Source organism: Bombus affinis, chromosome 8 (genome assembly GCF_024516045.1).
Source record: "Bombus affinis isolate iyBomAffi1 chromosome 8, iyBomAffi1.2, whole genome shotgun sequence".
Taxonomy (NCBI): Eukaryota; Metazoa; Arthropoda; class Insecta; order Hymenoptera; family Apidae; genus Bombus; species Bombus affinis.
The window spans coordinates 8,096,232-8,118,202 of NC_066351.1; the positions used below are offsets into that span (position 1 = coordinate 8,096,232).

The 21,971-nt window shown below is 35.0% G+C and overlaps 2 protein-coding genes across 8 annotated transcripts in view; one reads left to right on the top strand and one right to left on the bottom strand.

Moving 5' to 3' along the window:
• The first annotated feature begins 602 nt into the window (after positions 1-602).
• Positions 603-2,459, top strand: LOC126919665 (ES1 protein homolog, mitochondrial-like). The gene is made up of 4 exons (XM_050729150.1): positions 603-706; positions 776-1,165; positions 1,850-2,013; positions 2,248-2,459. The coding sequence occupies exons 1-4, from the start codon at positions 603-605 to the stop codon at positions 2,457-2,459; spliced, it is 870 nt and encodes a 289-aa protein (XP_050585107.1).
• Positions 2,460-2,979: 520 nt separating this feature from the next.
• Positions 2,980-21,971, bottom strand: part of LOC126919700 (uncharacterized) — a 76,225-nt gene continuing 57,233 nt past the window's right edge. For all 7 annotated transcript variants that reach the window (XM_050729195.1, XM_050729201.1, XM_050729196.1 and 4 more), the window contains 2 exons: positions 12,287-12,324; positions 2,980-6,315 (listed from right to left, as the gene is read on the bottom strand). In XM_050729195.1, the coding sequence (XP_050585152.1) occupies positions 5,365-6,315; positions 12,287-12,324 (989 nt within the window). In that variant the 3' untranslated portion in view covers positions 2,980-5,364. The remainder of the gene's footprint in view (positions 6,316-12,286; positions 12,325-21,971) is intronic.

The window sequence follows — 21,971 nt, forward strand, 5'->3', positions numbered from 1 at the left end:
GCTAGCGCAGCTTCCAACCAAATTGCACCACCACGAAACGAACTTATCGATCGAGCGCAAGTGATAGTTTGCACGAACTACATCGAGGGCTCTTCTTGTAATTCTGGGAAATTCTGCCCTCTACAGAAAGTACTTAGAACTTAAAATTCAAATCTATCAAAAACCGATGCCTACACTATGAGAAAATAAAAAAATACTTTATAGGCAATAGCTTGTTGTAGAACATGTACAGAGGCCTATGTATAGTATCGGTTTGACATATGTTTAATAAAAAAACATTTTGTTCTTGTTACCGATCGTAACTGTATGTTAATTATTTTTGCTTAATAAACAGATGGATCGGTGTCGATTCTAAGTTTAAAGGAATAAATTTATAAAAAAATTGTTCTCTAATTTCCCTTCAAATCACGCCTAAATATTTCCTTTTGCATCGTCGCTTGAATAAAACAGACGAATATCGTAAATTGGTAAAATGGAGGAATTCGCTGTATAAAATTCTTTGTCAAATGTAATTCTACATAAATCAAATTTTAACGTCATTTTATCTTGTACTTCACACTTTCATATTATGATACGTGCACGGATACTACCACTTTTACAAAATGAATATTCCATCTTTAGACCTGTTTTATCATCCACTTTTCACACGTCACAAATTGTTAACAGAAAGTGTTGTAAAAGGGAGCAAGAGAGAAGTTGTGAACCTGTATCTGTAGCTGTTGTAAGTACATACATGTGTAAAATATTATAAAATATATATATTATATTAAATTAGATGTGTTATTTTTATACGTAATAGTTCTCAAAAATTAAAAGTTTCTCTGTTTCACTACTACAATATAATCCATGTTTGGTCTGAAATATTTTCGCTGCAGATTTTGTGCGGGTGCGGTTATCTAGATGGTACCGAAATTTCGGAAGCCATATCGTCGACGATACATATCTGCCAGAAAGATATGGTGCCACACTTTTACGCGCCGGATGTAGACATTTGCGAAACTGTCGATCATTTCACTAAACAACCAGATACAAACAGTCCATCCAGAAACGGACTAGTCGAAGCTGCCAGATTGGCTAGATCGAACATTAAACCGCTATGCGAATGTGAAGCTTGCATGCACGGGGCACTCGTTCTCCCTGGAGGATTTGGTGCGGCAAAGACATTGTTGGTATTTGTATTTTATTTAAACATCGTTAGAGAATTAATTTCCGTGAAATTTGTACATTGGTCCGTTTTGTTAAAACTAATCATGATTTGGTGTATATAATCATTTTGATCTTTCATTTATATCATTTTTTATTTCTTCATAGTTATAGTGGAAGTACACGAATGCAATTAATATTAAGATTAAATAAAATTATTCCACTTTCATTTCTTATATATCATCCATTAAAGTTCATGTATTATTCATGTTTTTCATAAATAAATATGAGAAAATTATATATTACGAGATTTAATAGAATTGTATTTTACCCCTTGCTAAATACTTTCTATAATTAAAACGAATCTCGTAACATTTATAAATAAGATACGTAAAATTACTGTGTTCTGGAATAGCTTTTGTAATTATGGGGGTAATCATGCCACTCGTAAGATAACCATTCCTTTCCAAATATGAATGCTATAAAATGAAAATTTATCGCTTTTGACCTTGCTTTCAATGTAATCATAACCAGCTTTTTTCTTATTATCAGCGATAAATTCCGTATGAAAGGATTTATAGTGCTATGTTAATCTACATATAGTGAAAAGAGACGATGAGATGAAAAATGTATTAATAAAATGAATTTTTCTTTATTACTCCGTCTACCTGCTTCTTACTCACTTTACCGAATGCATTTGTTACAGGAGCAATTTCGCAGCAAAAGGCGCCGACTGTACGATACTTCCTGATTTGGAAAAGCTTATCGAAGACTTTTACTGTGAGAAGAAACCAATTGCATCGATGTGCATTGCAAGCATTCTTGTGGCAAGAGTATTAAAAGGTGTTAAAATTACACTGGGAAAAGATTGTAAGTTATTAAAGAAATTACTTTTGTCCAATATTTTTATTTATAGAGTTACCTTATTGAATTAGTTATTAGATTAGGACAGTTATATTAAAGTATCCATCATATTATAATATATAATAATACAACTTTTAGAAGATACTTTTACAAGTATAATTTTGTACAAGGATGCATATTAGTCAAACCAAAAATTTATTATTACCAAAAATGTACATCGTTACATGATTTTAAATTTAGCACCAGCAAAAGATTGGCCGTATGCCGATGCTATTAAGAAAGCAAAAGACATGGGAGCTAGGATAGAAATGAAAAATGTGAAGGGAGTAACGAGATGTAAAAAATACAATGTCGTTAGTACACCAGCCTGGATGTATAAACCTGCGTCTTATTTAGATGTCCATAATGGTATAGGGAAATTAATTACTACGTTGAAGAAATGCATCAATTGACAACGATGTCTCGATGTTCTATTCGATATCATATTAAGTTTTTAATCGCTTAAGTGAATTACAAATATCCCGATTATCGTGAAGTTTCATTTTTCTATTTCTTTTTAAGTGCATCGTTCGTGTGTAAATATTTATCAATTACTCGAAATATAGTGATTGTAAAGTACATTAATAAATTTTCAATTTATTAAATTTTCATGCAAAATCAGACTCATTTACTTTACGAGCAAAATTTCAATCGGATACCATAATCGTTAATTTCATTTTTTTAAAGCGATTTCCTTACACGTCCTAAGAAATTTTTTAAACATTTGTCTCAAGAATTGATTGTACAATGGTAGAAAGTATAAGCATTCTTGAACTTTGTCCAATTTTTTGAAAACCCTACTTTTTTGTACGTCTGTTCTACGGATGAGATTAACTTTGCTTATGGTATATCCAGTACAATTTACTTACCTTGAGAACAGAGTGCCCGTGTATAAATCGTAGGAAATGATCGTAGTAGGATTTCACATTCACGTAAGTTATGAAAAATATACTTTATTTCGATATCTCATCGTGTCCCTTTGCACCATATTAAAAACAGCATGAGACAGAGTATTCGATTTAATTATTATACCTACTTCATATACTTAAAATAATCAACAACAATTGTTATAACAATGCGCCGAAATCTACGGCGAATAATTCACTTGTAGGCTGTCCTCTTCATAATTCTTTCCTATTATGAAGCACAGGATGAATCTTCGCCGTGATTTTTCCCGAGAATCAGAGCAATTTTAGTTTAAACAAACCACCGATCTAACGATTGAAATGCATGATCTTCAATCGAATTAGAAAAGACATATCAAAGGGTGCTGTGAAGAAAAGTCGCTTACATGTAGATCTAAACAAAACTAGATGCTTTCATGAGAGAAATATTAGTTTAATTTATGAAAAAGGAATGAACAATTCTACGTTAAGCCGATAATAATTAATAGGTGAACAGTCTTTGTGAATTTAATAAATGCAGCGAGACACAGTCTGCATATAAAAAAAAAAAAAAAAAAAAAAGGAAGAGGAGAGATACTTATCCACGATCGATCTTACTCGTTTAGAAACTACATAGCTAGACGCAGAAACGAGATCCGAACGAACAAATACATATTCATGGAATGAAGGCGCGAGTGTTAGTCCGGTTCTGCTTTAGCTAAAACACTAAAGAAAACACGAAGCAGAGAGCGATGGAATTTATTTACAAAAGGCCGCGATGCACGCAAATCAACGCTCTTTGCTACAATTTTTCTTTTTTCTCCGCGTGATTCCGTTCTTGCGCTCGATGATAACGCGCGTGGCGCAGAATTTTCTGTTTTCACACTCGGTGTACTCGCACGTGATCGCGTGCGTCAACTGTGCGCAGCGTATGAACGGAAATTATCGTTAGTGTGTACGAGTTACTCGTACCGGATCGAGGTTTACTCGAGCATAACGAAACTGCACGCGCAAGTGCATTCAATCAATTTAAAATGTGTCCGTGAATTGCCGATAAACGAGTTTGACACAATCGCAACTCGCCAACTTGAGATGACTACTTATACGCGTATACAAATGTTCGGGGATTAATCGATCGACGATGAAAGCAATTTTGAATCATCGCACGTTTCAATACGTTTCTATGCGAATCTTAAACGAGATATTTCTTCAGTTCGATCTTCAAACTTCTTCATATATCTTTTGTAAAAATTGATAAACTTTCGCGCGATAAATGTCAATATACCTTTTTGAACAAATACATTCTCATAGTGGGATATAAACGAGATATATTATACAGAATTATTTCATTGAAATGACAAGGTACGTGCTATAGTACGTTGCCAGGAAAAGCTTCGAAAACGGTTGATGAAGGAACCCTATCTATTGAGAAGAGAATTATCTTATAATGCCTGACTATACGTTGAATATTAACAGCGAGATGATAAAAATTAGGAGACATTGACAATTTGAATTCGTTGATATTTCTTAAATGAGGATACACTAATTTTTAAATTAATGGAAAAATGTTATGCCTGATGCAAGTGTATAAAAAGTGTTGCTTTGTTGAAAATATCCCTGAAGATATACTGAGAGAACGTTATTTATGATTCGATGTGATCTCCACACACGAATAGGCTAGTTTCTTGAATTTGGATTTACAAATAAAGATGAAATATTTTATTCCTTTTAAATTGTTTTCTTCGTCCAACGATTAATCCGTCATTGCAGAACACGAATAGAAAACACTTCGATGTTCACTTGACAGCATATCGATGCTAACTTAAGAAATTTTCATATAATTTCAGTAAGCTCTAAGTTTCTACAGTATCATTAGTGGTTCGATTCGACGGTAACCTGTATTTTGGCGCTTTTAGTTTTCTCAGAATGTCTGAAACGTTGAATTACAAATCGAGAACGGTACACAAATAACAGCTTATCTCCCATAAACAATTTAAATAATTGCTCGAAACACGCGGTTTCCACGCAATCGTTACAATTGCAAAGGAGATTTTTCAATACGCCAAGGTGGAACGCATTTATGTTAATGCTGATAATCAAGAAATACGAAAACGGAACACGCTTACGTAGGAATAAGATCTCTGTACGAACGTTCTTATTAATATAAAATCCAGTCTCAGGACGTATCGGAATTTACCTGGAAAAAATTTCAAAACGATCATATAGTTGCTTCGTAAACGTTCAGATAAACGCGAGGCAAGCGTCCCTTTGATCATTGTTCCTTTCATTTTCAGCACAAACTTCTCCGATACGTAGTAGGATGTGACAACACTTTTCAGACTTTGGTTCTGATCTCGTGGCCAGATTTCACGTTTGGGAAAAGATCCCGGGGTTCGCGTCCGCACTACCATACAATTTGGATCCCGGCGTACGTTCAACTGAGCGCTAACAAAGGCTCGACGGTCATACGGGATCTTCTTGCCTTGTCCTCTTCGTATTGCTTCATCTTCATCAACTTCCTTTTCCCTTTACTCTGCTTCTTTCTCGGCGCTTCTGTCGTGGTCGTTACCTCGGAACTAGTTTGCCCTTCCTCTTCCAACATCCTCAGGGTCTCGATAATATTCCTAGGCTCTGTAATACGCCCAGCTGTGCTGCCGTTCTTATTTGCATAAACCACGGATAAGTGAGAGAAACTGGACTTAGGCGGAGCCGTGATATCGGCGAAGTCTCGGAAATTCGCGAAGAAATCGCCGCCGCGAATCGGCTGAGGTTTCGGATTGCTGAAATAGTTTGCACGGCCACGATTGCCACCGTGGTAGTAAGGACTGTACAGACTATCGTCCATCGTGTACTCGTCGTTTTCTTTCTCTTCAGGGTAGTAAGTGCCGCCTCGAATCACGCCAAAGTTTCCTGACCCTAGAAGCGGATGATGAACGTCTTTCGCCGTTGCAGTCGCTGCTTGATAGCCACTGCGATCGCGTTGGAAGTATCCGAGGAATCTATTGGGTCTGTACCTTTGTTGCTCCGCGAAAGAAGCTCTGTGATTCGCAAACAACTCCGCAAACGAAGGGAAGAAGTTTTGACTATCGGTTTCCAAGCTTTTGTCTTCTGAGTCAGGCGCATCCGTTTGACTCGTTTCTTTGGTATTTTCCGCTTTCTGGTCCTTCGAGGTAGGCTTGTCGGTGGTAGAGCTTGGTTGTTCGTCTTTTTTCTCGGTCACGTCTGATGGAACTTCGTCAGTCGTGTTTTTGTAAGTTTCGTCCTCTTGGTTTCCCTCTACCTTGTCGCCTTCGTCCGGCTCGGTACCGTCTGGCTCCATGTACATATCCGAGTCGTCACCGTCTTCGTATTCCTCGCCTGTTTCAGAGGCGGACGCTATGGAGTCCTGGAACATACAAACGAAATTTTCGAATGTTATAATCGCTGAATATTTGTGGAATGTCTTATTTTGACGAGCGCAGCTAGAGGAATGAAACCTAAATTGGTCCTACTCAGTAAATACTAGAATGACCCTTATCTAGTATATTTTTATATATTATATGCATGTTTTTACATTTTCATATAATTCTAAATTTCCCATAAACTTGTACATGTACGATATTATTCCCCAAATAGCTATATCTATTACTGGAACATAAAATGTTTTTATTTTAAAGGTCGACGAGATTGAACAAACGAAGTTAAAAGTTTTAGTATTATTCGATACTAGAGAAAAAGAAAAATTACCATTTGTCGGTGATATTACTACGGGACGAAGATACTGAAACTATATTCGCATAGGGCAAAATTTCGCCTATGATAGAATTAACAATAAATCTTAAGAATAAAAGTTAAAAAAAGAAGCTTCTAAAAATGAGAAATAAGATCAATCAAATCAATTTTCAACAGGATATGTTTTCCTGGAAAAAGAAGCGAGTAGTCGCGTGACGAAAGATTTATCGCATTCATTGTTCTGGAGATGAACTCTTGTTAAAAGGTATGCCAGGATGACGTATACCGAAGTTCCTTTCGCGGAGCTCATTGACCGATCGTATAAAGGCGATGGTCTATCCTCGGCTAGGACAACACCACCGTGTCCTCGCCTTGACATTTAAGACATCTTCGTGCCGACGACCGGCTGCAAAACTAGTTAGCTGCTATCGCGCATATGACGTGGATACCAGCTGCGCCTATATATTTGTGCTGTTCAATATTACGCGTACTATACACTGTTATCTGGTGGAGGAACGTGCACGTGCGGACGCGAGCAATACTCACGCGTCGATGCTAATACGGACGATAGTCGTTGAAATCAGTTGCAACACACCAGTGACACGCCTAGTATTGTTACCAATATGTCAGGTCAACTTACTCACGTTATAACTGTATTCGCCTACTTTGTATTCGTCGAATGTTTCGATCCTAGAGTCGTTCCTATGGCTGCGCTTTTTTAAATCTATCTAATCCTAAGGGTAACGATCAATTCCTACTGGACGTTCGATTATCGTTTATTTACTGGGAGGTAAGCTATGCGTCTTACGATTGTATGGTAATTCGACGTTGTATACACGTGTATAACATGGTGAGTGAGTCTACGCGGTAATTTAAACGATAATAAATGGAAAACAGTAGGTGCATGTGCTGGATGTGTCGTATAATTAAAATGCAATCTTTTTGCAGTTTTGATTGTCTCATATTTGTATGGAAATTTCATGCATCGATGAATGTGTCACGCGTAGAAATCTCTGTTTCACATGCATGTACACACGCCTGTTCGTATGACAATACGTATAGTTCTGACTATGTACGTGGATATTTGTGTATTATATCACGTGCATTGGAAATACGAATTTTCAGGCTGTGGCTATCAACGTAACGAATTTCCAAATTCTAACAAGTTCTCGGGTTAGTGTTGGATACTAATAATAAGTTTCAACACAGCAGTTGCGGAACCTCCGCTGAAATATTTAATGGCAGCTGCAACATCGATTGCTCTCGATGTTTTTCAATTGGTGAAAATACTGTTACGCCAAAAAGAAGTTGTTTGTTGCCACAGAATATAAATACTCCAGTTTTTTATCTCTTTTTATTTCTAATCAGAAGTAATCGAAAATTGTATTGAAATTCGTTATTGATACTTTTAATATGGAAGTTTAGACAATATATATGCATATCAATAACATCTTACAGAACTTTAATTGTTAGATAGAGAGTAGCCAATTTAGAAAATACTCACAAGAAGCATCGTTACTTAGTAGTTTATATATATATATAATACATTTATAGCTCCATCTATACGTATTGTAAAATAACATATATACAGATAAGATAATAACAATTAGCAGCAATTATGATATTTGGCCGTATTATTAGTTATTAATTTATTTGCGTGTCATTTAATTATTTATCATTAAAGATAATTAAATTTGGCTTGAACAAATGTGATGATTGAAGGTAGTCAAGCGGTTGCAAGTTGGCGTGTTGATGCAGTTATGTAGAAACAGTGATTGAAAAGCGTAAATACAATGATTAGAGAGTACGAAGAGTTGCTACAGCCGAGTAAAAGTGTTGAAATAATATTTTAATTCTATTACAAACAAACCTTTTCTTTCCCTTACAATTAATCTGATATCAAATGAAAAAAAATTCTATTCATGGTACGACAATTATTTGGATTAACAAATGCTTGCAAGTGTATCCGACTTCACGTCTTAAATTATAATTTTGTTTAAATAGACTTAATTTAATTTTCTTAGAGCTGAAATATAGGTATTTCATAATACGTTCATCGGATGATGAATTAACTTTTTTCTGACACGATTTGCGCAGGGGATAATTGAATTTCCAACTTTTTTACCCTTTCATAATTTAAACGAGTTATTGAAAGTCAAATGTTACAATTTTTTAAATCGAACTTATTAAATATGAACAGTATGATCTGTGAGTACGTATTGACGATCCAATTGAAATTATACAAATTTAAGATAAGATATTTTAGTAAAATATAATACGTTCGTTTTATTGTAAGATAATAATTTGCTCATATTCAAGGCAGTATTTTTTAGATCTGTATTAAATAACTAAATATTAATCAGAGAAACAAAAAATAAGATAAAATTGTCGATAAACCTTCTAACACAAATCCTTGCTACATTCTTATTATAAAGATCAGTTGGTTCAACATAATAATAAAGCGCAATAAATTGTTTGTTCAATAAAATCTCTCCATTTGATGCCTCTATTTGAGGCATCCAATATTTCTATTTTAACATATGTATATTATGACATCATTTTATTTCAACATGTAATGCACTAGATAGACAATCATTCGTTATAAACGGTAATATTAAAAACGAAAAATTTATTGCTTGCTACAATAGAACATATTTCCTCAGATACGATAAGGAAGTACATACTGTTACGTGTAAGAACATAAATAAAGTTACAAGATTTCAGATGGGTAGCGAACGAACCAAGTTATAAATCAATGAAGCACAGAACATTTTCCGGCAAACGGACGTTAACATATGCGCGCTGCTTTTTTACGAATGACCTCCGAGGCGAATATTGCATCAAGATTTGTAGACAACGAACACCTTTTGCCCTCGTAAATGAAAGTGATAGATGAGCTGTTATGTCGTGTAAGAAGAGATGATCACGATTCTGAATAAATACCTCTGACCGTGATCACGATGGAAGAAAATGTCGCGGTAAATTATTTAGATACGATCAACCGGCGATTCTAATTAACACAATCGTATTTTTCATTAACACGTTGAATACTGCGGTGGATACCGGTGACCTACATTTTGCAAATTTTATGTAGTAAGAGATTTTTAACGATGTACGTGACTTCGGTGATATTGCCAGAGAAAAAGGTGCACAAATAGAGTATGGTATTTGGCAAAAATTAAATGTTATTGTGCGCTATATTTCATTTTATTGCGTTTGCATTGGTAAAATATATAAAATTTGTGTTAAGGAAACGAGTTCTTTCTACGCTATTATCGTGGAACCTATTTATTTGGAAGCAAAAGTCACATGGCAAAATGGAAACTTTTTATAGATATTTATAAAATAAGTTACTATTTCTATACATAGTATTCTATACAAGTATTATTAACAGTAAAAAATATCCTAAGATTTCTGACCGCGAGTGTACATCCTGCACAACTTGGCACAGATATCTTCATATTTGTTATATATTTTGACACGTTTATGTTGCATAAATATCCACGGTCTGATGATTACATTAAATGCGATAAACGCTCAGCGCGAGTAAAACTTTACGTCACTATAGCCATTACTTTACACGAATCGAGGAAAAGGATATCGTAACGAATATTTTTCTGACGTTTTATCAAGAAAAAGCGTGTAATAAGATCTAACGTATGAGAAGTATAATCAGCAAAGCGTTTTATATATCGTTTTTTAAAGAGAATTCACATGAAGTATTTGCTATAGATCTTTCTTGTTTTTATTTACAATTAAGCGCCGTAGAAAGGCAACGAAGTAACGCAAGTGAAAGGGTTGTTTGGCTGAAAGAGATCAAAATCATGACAAATCTCCCCTGTATCCTCAGCCAACGATCTTAGACACAGGACACAAGAAGATAGATTGTTGCATCGGCTGACCGCAAAAGAAAGAAAAGGAGCTGTTATTAACACGCGATTACAGAACGCGAATTAATCTTGTGGCTCGTTCGTAACAGCAACACAACGCACCGATGATTATTATATTAAGTCAACGTTTGTATGCGGGGAATCCAATTAGCTGCAACGTCCTATCCTCCCTCTCCTCGGTATAAATTATATGTGTATTAAGGGCAATCAGTCTACCGAGCTGTAGGCTATAGGATAGATGATACAACGTGCGCTAGAGATACAATCGTAGCGTAAAGAAACATGGAAGCTTTATTGCACAGGTGCAACAGACGGGAAAGTATCGCACAAATCCTCTAGCGAAATCCGTTTCGACGCCTCAGCTGATCGTGGGATATCGACCTATGACGTTTCGGTCCCATTCCGGATCAAAATGATCGGCACGTTGCAATAATGATTGATTGAGTTCTGGTAAAGCTGGTCTTTTCGTTTCTAGAAATCAAGCTGACGTTTCGTATTATACTTATTTCTTATATTGCTCACTCAACGATTCATTAAAATTCCATCCTTTGCACTTTGATCTAAATACTAGAGCAAATATAGTATTTCACAAAATCTTTATTGCAGAGTGTAGTTTCTTGTTGTAAAAAAATCGACAGAATACTTAATATGTTGGGAAAAAATTTTTCCCAAGATAATAAATTTTTCCCAAGAAGATAAATCATTTGCTTTTTAAAGAATGAAATATGAAGTTGAGAAAACAAAAGGTATATTCCCTATTTATCATCTGCGAATCTTCTCCAAATTTTATCTTCTATGAACATATTTCTTAACTACTTACAAAGATCTACGCCATTACGTTTCACATATATCTGTGAACCTGTGAAAAATGTTTATTAAACTATTTGGTTCTAATGGTTTTCTAATGATAACAATTTTTCAGCTTGTAAAATATTTCATTCGGTGTGAACATTTCCTATAAGTGTGCATCAACGCGTCAAATTTATGAGTGCCAGGCATCAGTTTCACTTTTATTTTAGTTTGTTTGACAGGAAAGAGTTGCAAGACGATAATCTAAACGCATATTGGCACAGTTATATAAAGAGCTAATGAGTGCGTTTTTAATCGATGTCATTATCTCCTTTCGTAACGAGAGTGACTTTAAATACGCAATGTGCCAAAGAAGAGATAGAGTGTTCACGATATCTTCTGACTTGATTCATTCGTGGTCGATCTACATAGTTTCTTACTTGTAATTCCAACTGAAAAATACGTCTCACGTAATATAGCAGACTCATAAATCTTGGTATTTATATCACGCAATACGTCAATAACGTAATATGAAATTTTTAATGCAATGCTGGAATATAGCGAATATAGCGTTTGATACGAAGCATGAATCATATTATTTTATTGCAAGACAAACGAAAGCGAGACAATGTACAAATCATTAGCGATACGTAAAGCGCCTAATCTATTTCATTAAGTGTAATTTATTAAGAAACAAAATAGTTTCCTTTGCTGCTTCATTGATCGTTGGTTCATTGATATTATTTTAATGGAATATAAAAGCGTGAAATCATAATGAAACACGTTAACGCGAGTCATTTTACGCGAAATTGTTCAAACGGCAAGGGGCAATCGTATTTTATAAATTGACATGCAATAAATAATAAACGAGCATCGCAATCCATGAAATAAATCAAGTCACTGACTTTCTACACGTTCTGTTAAAAAGATAAAAAAACCTGTGTTTTCTTTCTAGCCTTTTCTTACCTCGTGTTCAATAGCGTCTGCAGGAACTGGCGCTCCATCTGAAACAAAGAATAAGTTCTTGTATACAAAAGATACAAAAGGCATTTATGATAGAGTACTTAATTAAGAAATATCGTTATTAAGATAGTATTTATTATACAGATACATGTATAATACACATATTATGAATATATAATAAATTGGAGAAAATGTACGATGTATAAGTTCTCAGGTATCTTGAAGTTTCCGCGGTTTTTGCTATATATTCCACTTGTCCCATGTATATTTGAGAAGTTATACAAACATGGTTGGATATATTCCATAGTGTATTTTTCTTTAAAATGGCGATCAATTGCTCTTGTTTTATTCAGTAGATACTAAACATCGGCGATAAAAACGAAAAAACAGTACAAGCTAAGAAGTACAATCATAAATTGTATTAACTGGATATTCAAGTTTTGTTGCATTTCCCACATTGCCTAATTTATTTCTAGTCGATATTCTCTCTTCCTGCTCGCTTGTTAATTTTAGAAAAAACGTTATAGAAAAATAATTTAGGGAATAGAATTATATCGAATATTCCTTTTAGAATTTTTCAGACATTCAATCATCTATTTAAATTTTATTTGAATCAGTTAAACACAAAACGGGATGCAATTATCCGACAGGAAGGCTTACCATTATCGTTCGATCATACGCAAATCTGTTGATTAATCCGCTAATAGGCACGATCAGGAAATTACTCATCTAATAAGGGTTAAATTGAATACCGGAATGGCCGTTGATAAATGATCGTCCCCTCGCTGTTCAAGGCATACTGAGGCGCTCCTTGAAATTTTCAATCGAGTAACAACGAAGCTGCCTGAGAATGATAAATGCGACCGGTCCAACGATCTACATAAAGGCCGAAGACGATTATTACCAACACATTGCGACGCATTTTATACAATTTTCATGCCTAAAATTATGCTTGTAACAACAGTTTTTTCACACCTTATAAAATGTTTAAACCTGTCATGATCATAACGCGTTTGCGCGTAACATGCAAATTGCATTCTGGTTGCAGTGTACGCGCAATGTGGTACTACAAGAATAAATTATGGCATAAAAATGAATAAAAGCAAGGAGTTATTAAACGCGTAACAGCAACATTCCTATTTATTGAGACATCTATTAGCCCAGTAGTATATCGCGATACATTAACTGCGCCATTACCACAGTGGTTAATTAGTGTTTCTAAGAAACATTTCAAAAATAGTCGTTTCCATGCCTATGTTACAAATAAAATTCGAAAAGCACATTCTACCACTTTCTTCATTAGACAAATAATAAATTGCTATAGGTAAAGCTTCGAATGGGTCGGGTTAGAAAGGATTAATTAACGCAGACTGTCCGAGCGTGCAGCTACGACAGTTTTCTTTCATCGTTGTCAGGAGAGAAAGTCAATTACTGCGATGACAAGCCACAAACGTTTAGCGATGACGTAGTACGTCTCGGGAGATCTTCGTGGTACGTGTTCAAAGTTAAAACGCCCGAGCAGTTGCTCCCTTGGCTCAACCTGTCAAGTATAGTTTGAAAGACAAGGCGCTTGGATCACCTCGTACATTTCCTACTTACTTGTCGCTCTGCTTTACATTTTCGAACGCGAATGTCTCCGACGACGTTCACTATTCAAATCAACTTTAAAACAAACTATGCCTACATAGTCAGGCATAATAAACTCCTAATAAACTCCTAATTGATCAAATCCGTTGCATAAAAGAAGAAAGTGCCTCTTGCGACGATAAACGGACATTAATCGTCGTGTTTGCTTGTTACCGGGGTTACGTTAGAATGGAAATTCAGATGTTTAATCAAAGCGGAGTAAAAGAAAATTTACTTATTACAATATCGTTTTTTTATATGCGGAAGAACAATATATTACAACGAATTTTGGCGAACAAAAGAAGACGTGAAAGACAAATAAGATGAAAAGGCATCATAATTTTATGAAACAGAATTATAATTAATCAATAATATAAATATAATAGATGGCAAAATGTCCAAAACAAGAGTTACGAATACCCATATATGCAAGTACAAAAGTTAAACGTTCTCTCATTTGAAATATAGTGCATTAATTACGATAGATGTATCGATGCAATACTGTAGCGAAAAACATCGTTACGATTTAAATAAAAAGTTCTCTTCGTGTTAATGCGAACACTCCTGTTAAAATAAATATAATACATAGCAGATTGAAGAATATAATAAATTTATTGCATTTTAAAACGAAACATTATTCACTGTACGACTCAGCATGACGCTAGTTATTAATTAATTACACTTAATTGGCTTTTATCCTCTTTATTCAGATAAGTTATCGTCATATTAACCGGATAGATATCATAACATTATTCAGAAAAGGATTTCTCAAATAAAGTTGTTAAATCACAGTGTGTTGGTAGTATTTCACCACACCAATTATAGCCACCGCAACGTAATGCGGCATCGGCCAGTAATTTGTTGGACCGATTCTGTGAAATTCTCGTAATTTATTGCAGTGCGTATCATTGATCGCAACGAAAGATGTATCGCGAATCCTGCGTTTAGAAAGGCATACGCACCGCAAAGAATGTTCATATATCATTAAGTACACTGACAGTTTTAAAGAGTTATTCAAAATATCAACTTAGGATTGTTTACGTTTAAATGTACAGAAATTAATAATTTATAAAGTACTTTCCTAAATAATAATGAATTAAATAAAGAGAAATATTCTAAAATTATATTTATACGTGTAAAATGTATATGTATGTACATTTAGATGTGACATTCAGTTTTCCGTTGTGCTGACATTATTCCTTCGTACATCTTCCCATGCCCATACCATGGTACAGCTGTGAACTTTAAACATTTAACGTTGTTTCAGCGATACATACAATAAAATTGCAGTGTTTCATAGTTAGTCAATAATAGGTATGCAATTTTACAGCTGATGAAATTGCTTCGTGAATGATTATCCTAGATATGAATTATTTATCTAGAACATGTCAATGCAAAATAGACTAGCCATCGATATTCATGTATGATTGAAAATTGTGAAAACTTCTACCAGAATATGTATACGTATATAGAACGTCCATAAGAACCTCCTAAGTATATCTTTACCTACGAAAGAAATTACATAAAGACAAGGAATTGTTCTTTTGCAATGTATGGGAAATGCATAAGGAAGGAAAGTTATAATCACTGTATTAATCATTGTTAGAAATTAATTACATTCATTCGCTTTCAAGCAAGGAATGTAGAACGTACCATCGATTTAACATTCGTATTAGGCTGATAGGTATGAAACACCGACTCTTAAAAATTTGAAATTGGCAATTCTGAATATCGTACATTGAAGTTCCTTATAAGTTACGTGGAAGTAGAAGAACCATCGGGATATTCGAATAAATCTTTTTATAACTTTAACCTTCCTACTACAACAAAATATTATAACTTCGATATATTCTACTAACAGAAACATTATTTTATCAGGAATAAAAATAACTCTTAGTTTCCTAACGCATCAACATAGACGCAACGCTCATTCCACTTGAAACGTTAAAAGAAACGCAAGACTCATTCTACTGAAACGCCGAATGACGCGTATTCCATATTAATCGTACTTTATGTTACACGATGACATAGATACCGATCTTTTAACGCATTGATGTACACCTCCACTTTCTAAAGAACTGTTGCCAGCAACATCTTCACGAGGGAACAATCAACAAGAAGATGTCGAAAGATACGTAATGCCCGCACTGTATTCTTGGGTAATAACGTATGCCTGATGCGACACCGCTTTGCTATACATAGAATATTTCGCTTTCATCGCGCGACAGTAGCGGTTATCGAACGCTGATCTGCCTCTTACGCGACCTCGTTCTTCAATGATACTTCTTGAAATCAACAATAATGAGGATGATCCAGACGAGAATCCGTCCGCTCGTGCTGCGCTTTCAACAGCGTTCACGCCATTGTTTCAACTAAGAACCGGAGATGACGTGTTATTATTGTCTGTAGCTATCGCAATGAATAAAAGGCTATGTCGTGTGCTTATAATAACTTAATAAGACAAATTGGCTGACCTGAAAAGTCTCCTCTTTATTTTATATTCTCACGATCATTGATCAAAGAGGACACCGATTGAAGGAACATCCTTGCTTGGGATAAAAATATGAAAATTTATATTTATTATTTTTACATATTTTATGTTTTCAATGTGTACATACTTTTTGAAAGGAAAGTGCATGTTATTTATATGTAAAATAGAAATTCAAATAATATGAACTATATTACCTTCTGCAAATTCCGTAAATTACTTAATACAGCTATTAAAATGTTTACGCACATTTACAATTATGTAACAGCCAAGAAATATTTTTCACTTGACACATTAGAATAATTATCTTGCAAAACAGTTTCTGAAATTACAAATATTATACATAAATATTAACAGTATGTACATAGTATATACATAATAAGTTTATATATAAGATCATAAGAAATTAATAGGGGAATAAATTTTGTCAATTCCAACGAACAGTTTCTCAATCGAATTCAATTTATTTCCTTATTTTACAATTAAAAACGAAGTTTCTGTATTTTTGGTCGTAGTACTTGATCGTATATTGTGCAGTCTCTGTAGCAGCTGCAACGAAACTGCGCGCGTAAACGCACGTACACGGTACGAATTGATTTGATGGACGAGCAATCAAAGTCGACAGAAAAAATTGCACGCTTACTCGCGGTGTACATCGAAGCGACAACATACCGTTTTCCGTTTCTAGATAACCGGGGCTGCTTTGAAATTGTAATACGCACGCGAACGACATAATCAAATCGCAAATCAGACCGGATTCTTATGACCGCGCCGCACACCACCGACGAGGAAGTGATTACCATCGTTCGAAATACGAACCTCTCTCGTTTCTTTTTTCGCCCTGGGTTGCAATGAGAAAGGACTCAGGATATTACGTACCCAGCTACGAAACCCAAGGAAAATTTGTACTTGAACGATTGGAATTGTGGATTGGGTGCTTCCTACTTTCAGTTCATTTTGAAAAAAGAAAAAAAATAAAAAAAGATCGTTAAAAGCCAACGGCGTTCCCGTATTTGCCGCCTGCTGCCTGCCTAACGAGATCTTTGAGAGACCTTCCTGAGTGATATCTCAGCAATATTTTATCTGGCTGGTGAGCGGCGAAACGACCATACCCGCCCCCTTTAAAGTTGCCAACGAGCGATATTCATGTCACGGGATTAATTAATATATCTACTTGCAGTTAGCACATTAAGTAGAAGGCTATTTTTCGAATGAACGTTTCTCCGTATGGATTCGTAATTGGATGTAATTCGATCGTAAAGTTTGTTCAAAATTTTCTTTGTACCAAGGTTTTCTTCTACCTATATATAGTTAATAATTGGTAATGAAAATACATCTTTCGATCTTTATTGCAAACGTGGTCGAAAACCGGCTTATCCATGGTGATGAGGCAAGATTATTGAACGAAGGTAGCTGATATGTAAATGTATGCTATAACTTATACATTTTCTCGTATACGTTTTATTGCATCGTTTGAATTTCTACAGTTAAATAAAATGCACTTGTAGTTATATATAGTACAGAGAAACACGTTTTACACGAAGTAAAACGAAAAAATACAAAATAGATATAATTCTTGTTTAATGTCAAAATGTCCCAATAATGAATGGCTATTGTTAGAGGCTAAAAGTAAATATATTAAAATGGTACTTTGAGAAAGGGATATATCATTGAGAAAGGAGTAACCTCCTGTCTTCAAAGATATAAGATTAGCATCATTATCTGAGTTAACAATTTGTCTTTTGACGTTAAATTGACACGATGATTAATAAGATGATAAATAATCGAATTTGCAATTTCTTTTATCGAAGACAAGAAAATAAAATTGTACATCAGGCACAAGATTATTCGTGCCACCAACGAATAATAAAGCAACGTACCTACATATATGGTATACTGCTTTCTTACTTATCGCAAAAATTGACACGTTGCTCTCAATCAAAATCCCTCGCATAAGAAATGGAAAACATGATTTATTATATTCTTTCCCTGTGGTCTTCAAATCCAATCGTTATAATCATGTTCTTATGACCGACTTAGGAAATACGATTTTGCCGCAACAATTATGATTTCCTGCGCTCGAAGGTATGCTCTAACGATATGCGCGTAAATGTTTTGTACAGTGGAATACAGGTTGCACTATAAAGTTGTATCTCCGACGTTGCATTGAATGGTGCCACAAAGAACGATCGAATATGCAATAAAGTACTTCCATAAAGGAGTTGCTACGTATTCGCTGGAAACGTTGGTCCCATCAATAATCATTAATGAGACAAGCGCTTTATCGACCCTGTATTCCGAATCAGCGATTTCGAAATGTAATTTAGTTGTGAACAGAGTCCCGTCTCGAGTGACGAATCTAACGTATTCCATGAACACCGCCAGGCGCGAGGCTACCTCGTTAATTCAAACTATCGTGATCTTCGAGCTTCGCGCAGTTGCTGCGCCGTCCCGAGTAGACGTCACCAACACGAGATGTGGGTAATTGAAAGTACATCGACGATAAAAGAGGCGCGTAACCGTTGTGATAATCTGCATTTATTCACCGAATCGTGGGCGCCGCATCGAGTTTAATTGAACGAGATTCCATTAATCTTCGCCTAAGTAACAGAGATCTTGTTACTGTTACTATCTACCTTTGGTACTTCTTGTTTATTCGTAGCTACTATATCGAAAGTTCGTATGTTTAAATGTGTTCAAAGCATTGCGCTATTTGGTATGTTACGATTATGTATCGAGGTTACCGATACCTGTATGTATATCTTTTATGATGTTTGAATAGGAGAACTATTTGAGATTTAATATTTCACGTCTCGCGGAACGTGTAACGCTCTTGATCGATATATTGCGTGAAATTAATAAACGATCGTAATAAATTCGCATATAGTCCGCAATCAGGTTACAATGTTTTTATTATAAACCTCCTTAACATTGAATAGATGGATCTAAAATTTTTCATTTTCACGGTGATTAGACGATATACAGTGCAACTTCGTCTATCTGAACTTGTCGGAGAGGAAACGGTTTATATAATTGGAGTTCACAGAATAGAAAATCACGTCCAGAGAAATGAATTCAACCAGCAAAAATGCAATTAATCGGGCATTAACTGAAATTTCGTTTTAATATAAGAAGTTCTTTCATATTTGCGATTCTTCGGGTTTTGCAACGAACAAAGCATAACGTACTATTGATATACAATACTATTGATATACAATAACACGATTAAAACCCAAAGAATCACAAATACGTCATCGAATACATGCTTCGTAACAAATTCCTGCCTCTTTCACGCGGTCGACAAGTAACGTTAGAAGAAAATCAAACGAATACTATTAACACGGCAAATTGGCAAATTCGAACTTCGTAGAAACGATATTTCCTAGAGTTCGGTTAGAACAATGGCAAGAAGAACCGCAGAAAGGAAGGCGCATCGATGCGCAACATTAACAGGCCGCGCACGGTATCATGGGAATCACTTGCCACGGAACGTGGGAGTTTGCAGGAGCCACACCTTGTTCGTCGAAGAATCGTATTGAAAAGGACGTTTCGTGAAAAGGCTAGGGGAGGAGAGAGGGGAAAGAGACAGGCGGAACAGGAGGGACGGAGAAAGAATCTCGTCCCTCGAAAATATTTCTCGAGAGTGAAAGCATCCGGCTCGGCCACGGCTCGACACACAGCATCTCGACACAGCACCTCCGGCCACGTATCGTCAGCGTGCAACACGAGGTAGCGATCGTCTCCTAGGGATCGTGACGACTTAAACTTTCGTTTAATTTATCATGGCATGCGCGGGGGTCCAATCAAGAACTTTCTCTTGGAGGGAAAAATCCAGCCGATCGTACTTCGCCTCTTTCACTACTCGGCGTCTTCTCTCTGTATCTTTCATTGCTTTCATCCGGAAACAGCCGCGGAACGTTTCTACGACGTTATTAACGATACTCGTGGAAGCGGAAAACCTAATATGTACTTTTTCGACAAGTAAACATGATACCTAGTGACGTAAAGTCTTACGAAGTAAATGCCAAAGACGATTTGTAATACTATAAGCTTTATGTTGATATGTATCACTTTAGTAGATTATTATTTAACGAATTATTCCATACAATTGGACATCCTTATGATTGAATAGTTGGAAAAAATGATTTTGTATCAATCAATTTACTTCAGAACTCTGATTTACATAAACACTTCCGGATATAATATTATTAAAAATTATAAGGTAAATGAAAACATCTGTATTCATTCCGGGTATTTTCCTTAACTCATGACGGTAAAAAGTTAAATAAACCATAAATATGCTAAGTTTATAAAAAGTCTGATGTTTATGCGTAAACCATATACGCGTAGCTTACAACTGTTGTATGTTAATAACAGCTGCAAGCAAAGTAATTTATATAATACCATTTGCCGTGAAATCATCAGTTATTCTTTAGTACAGTAAAATGTAGCCCTGCAGATACAGTTCTGTTCCTTGTTCAATGATTTATGATGACCAGCATGGATTTCGTATACGCCCACATAAACAAGCAACGACAATTTGGTCGGAAACAGGAAACATGTAGATAAAACTAATCGTTTGTTTTCGATTTAGTAATAGCCAGGTCCTTTCGATACGATAATAAATTTAATTTTCTCTCTTACATACGTAGTTTACTGGCTATTATGCAGAATGCTATGTGTATTAAATAAATAGAATTTATGTTTCTGCACTAGCTACAATAATTGCTTTAATAGATTAAAATCAGAATCACAATCAGAATCTCTCAAACATCGTTATATCAAAATGTTAATAAATGTTACTGTATCTATTGCAAATTAATAGACAGATCCACAATACTAGAATCATGCACCCGTAATAAACAAGAAGTGCATGCATCAGTTTTTGATTACCTAGCAACTTTCTCGGTGCACTCAAATTTGAAATCTGATAAATTGAGCAGATTACATCTACGTTCATGCCCTCATAATTCTTTAAACATCGTCGGTTACCTACGATCAGATGCACCCGGCTTCCGTATCCTTATATGGAAAACAGATCACGATCGATAGGTTGGATAAACGACTTGCAAGGGCTCGCGATCAAGATTTGCCAGTTTCGCAAATTGATTTACAAATAGATTAATATAATAGAACTCCAAATTGCGGAAGCGGCTTGTCACATTAGAAACACTTTAATTTCAGTTTTAGAGTTAATATAACAAACTTTTCAATTGGTACTTTCGACTCTTGCAAATAATATAATAATATAATGATATAGATAATATAATATAATAAAAGATATATGGAAGTGCGGAGTTAATAGTATTTCTATCACGGACATTTCATTATAGATATTTAATTATTCTAACTGCTATCATAATATAATTTTTGCGATTTTCAAATATTCTACAGTTTTTATTTCATCTTAAATTTAATAAAAAGATATCTAACACGATGCAACTATTCTACTACATCTTCAAATACTTGTCTCAAAATAATATTAATGATTTTCACGTATTCTACATTTTTTATTTTATTTCAAACTTAAAAAAACAAAGGATTATAGTATTTTATTATAATAGTTGGATAACT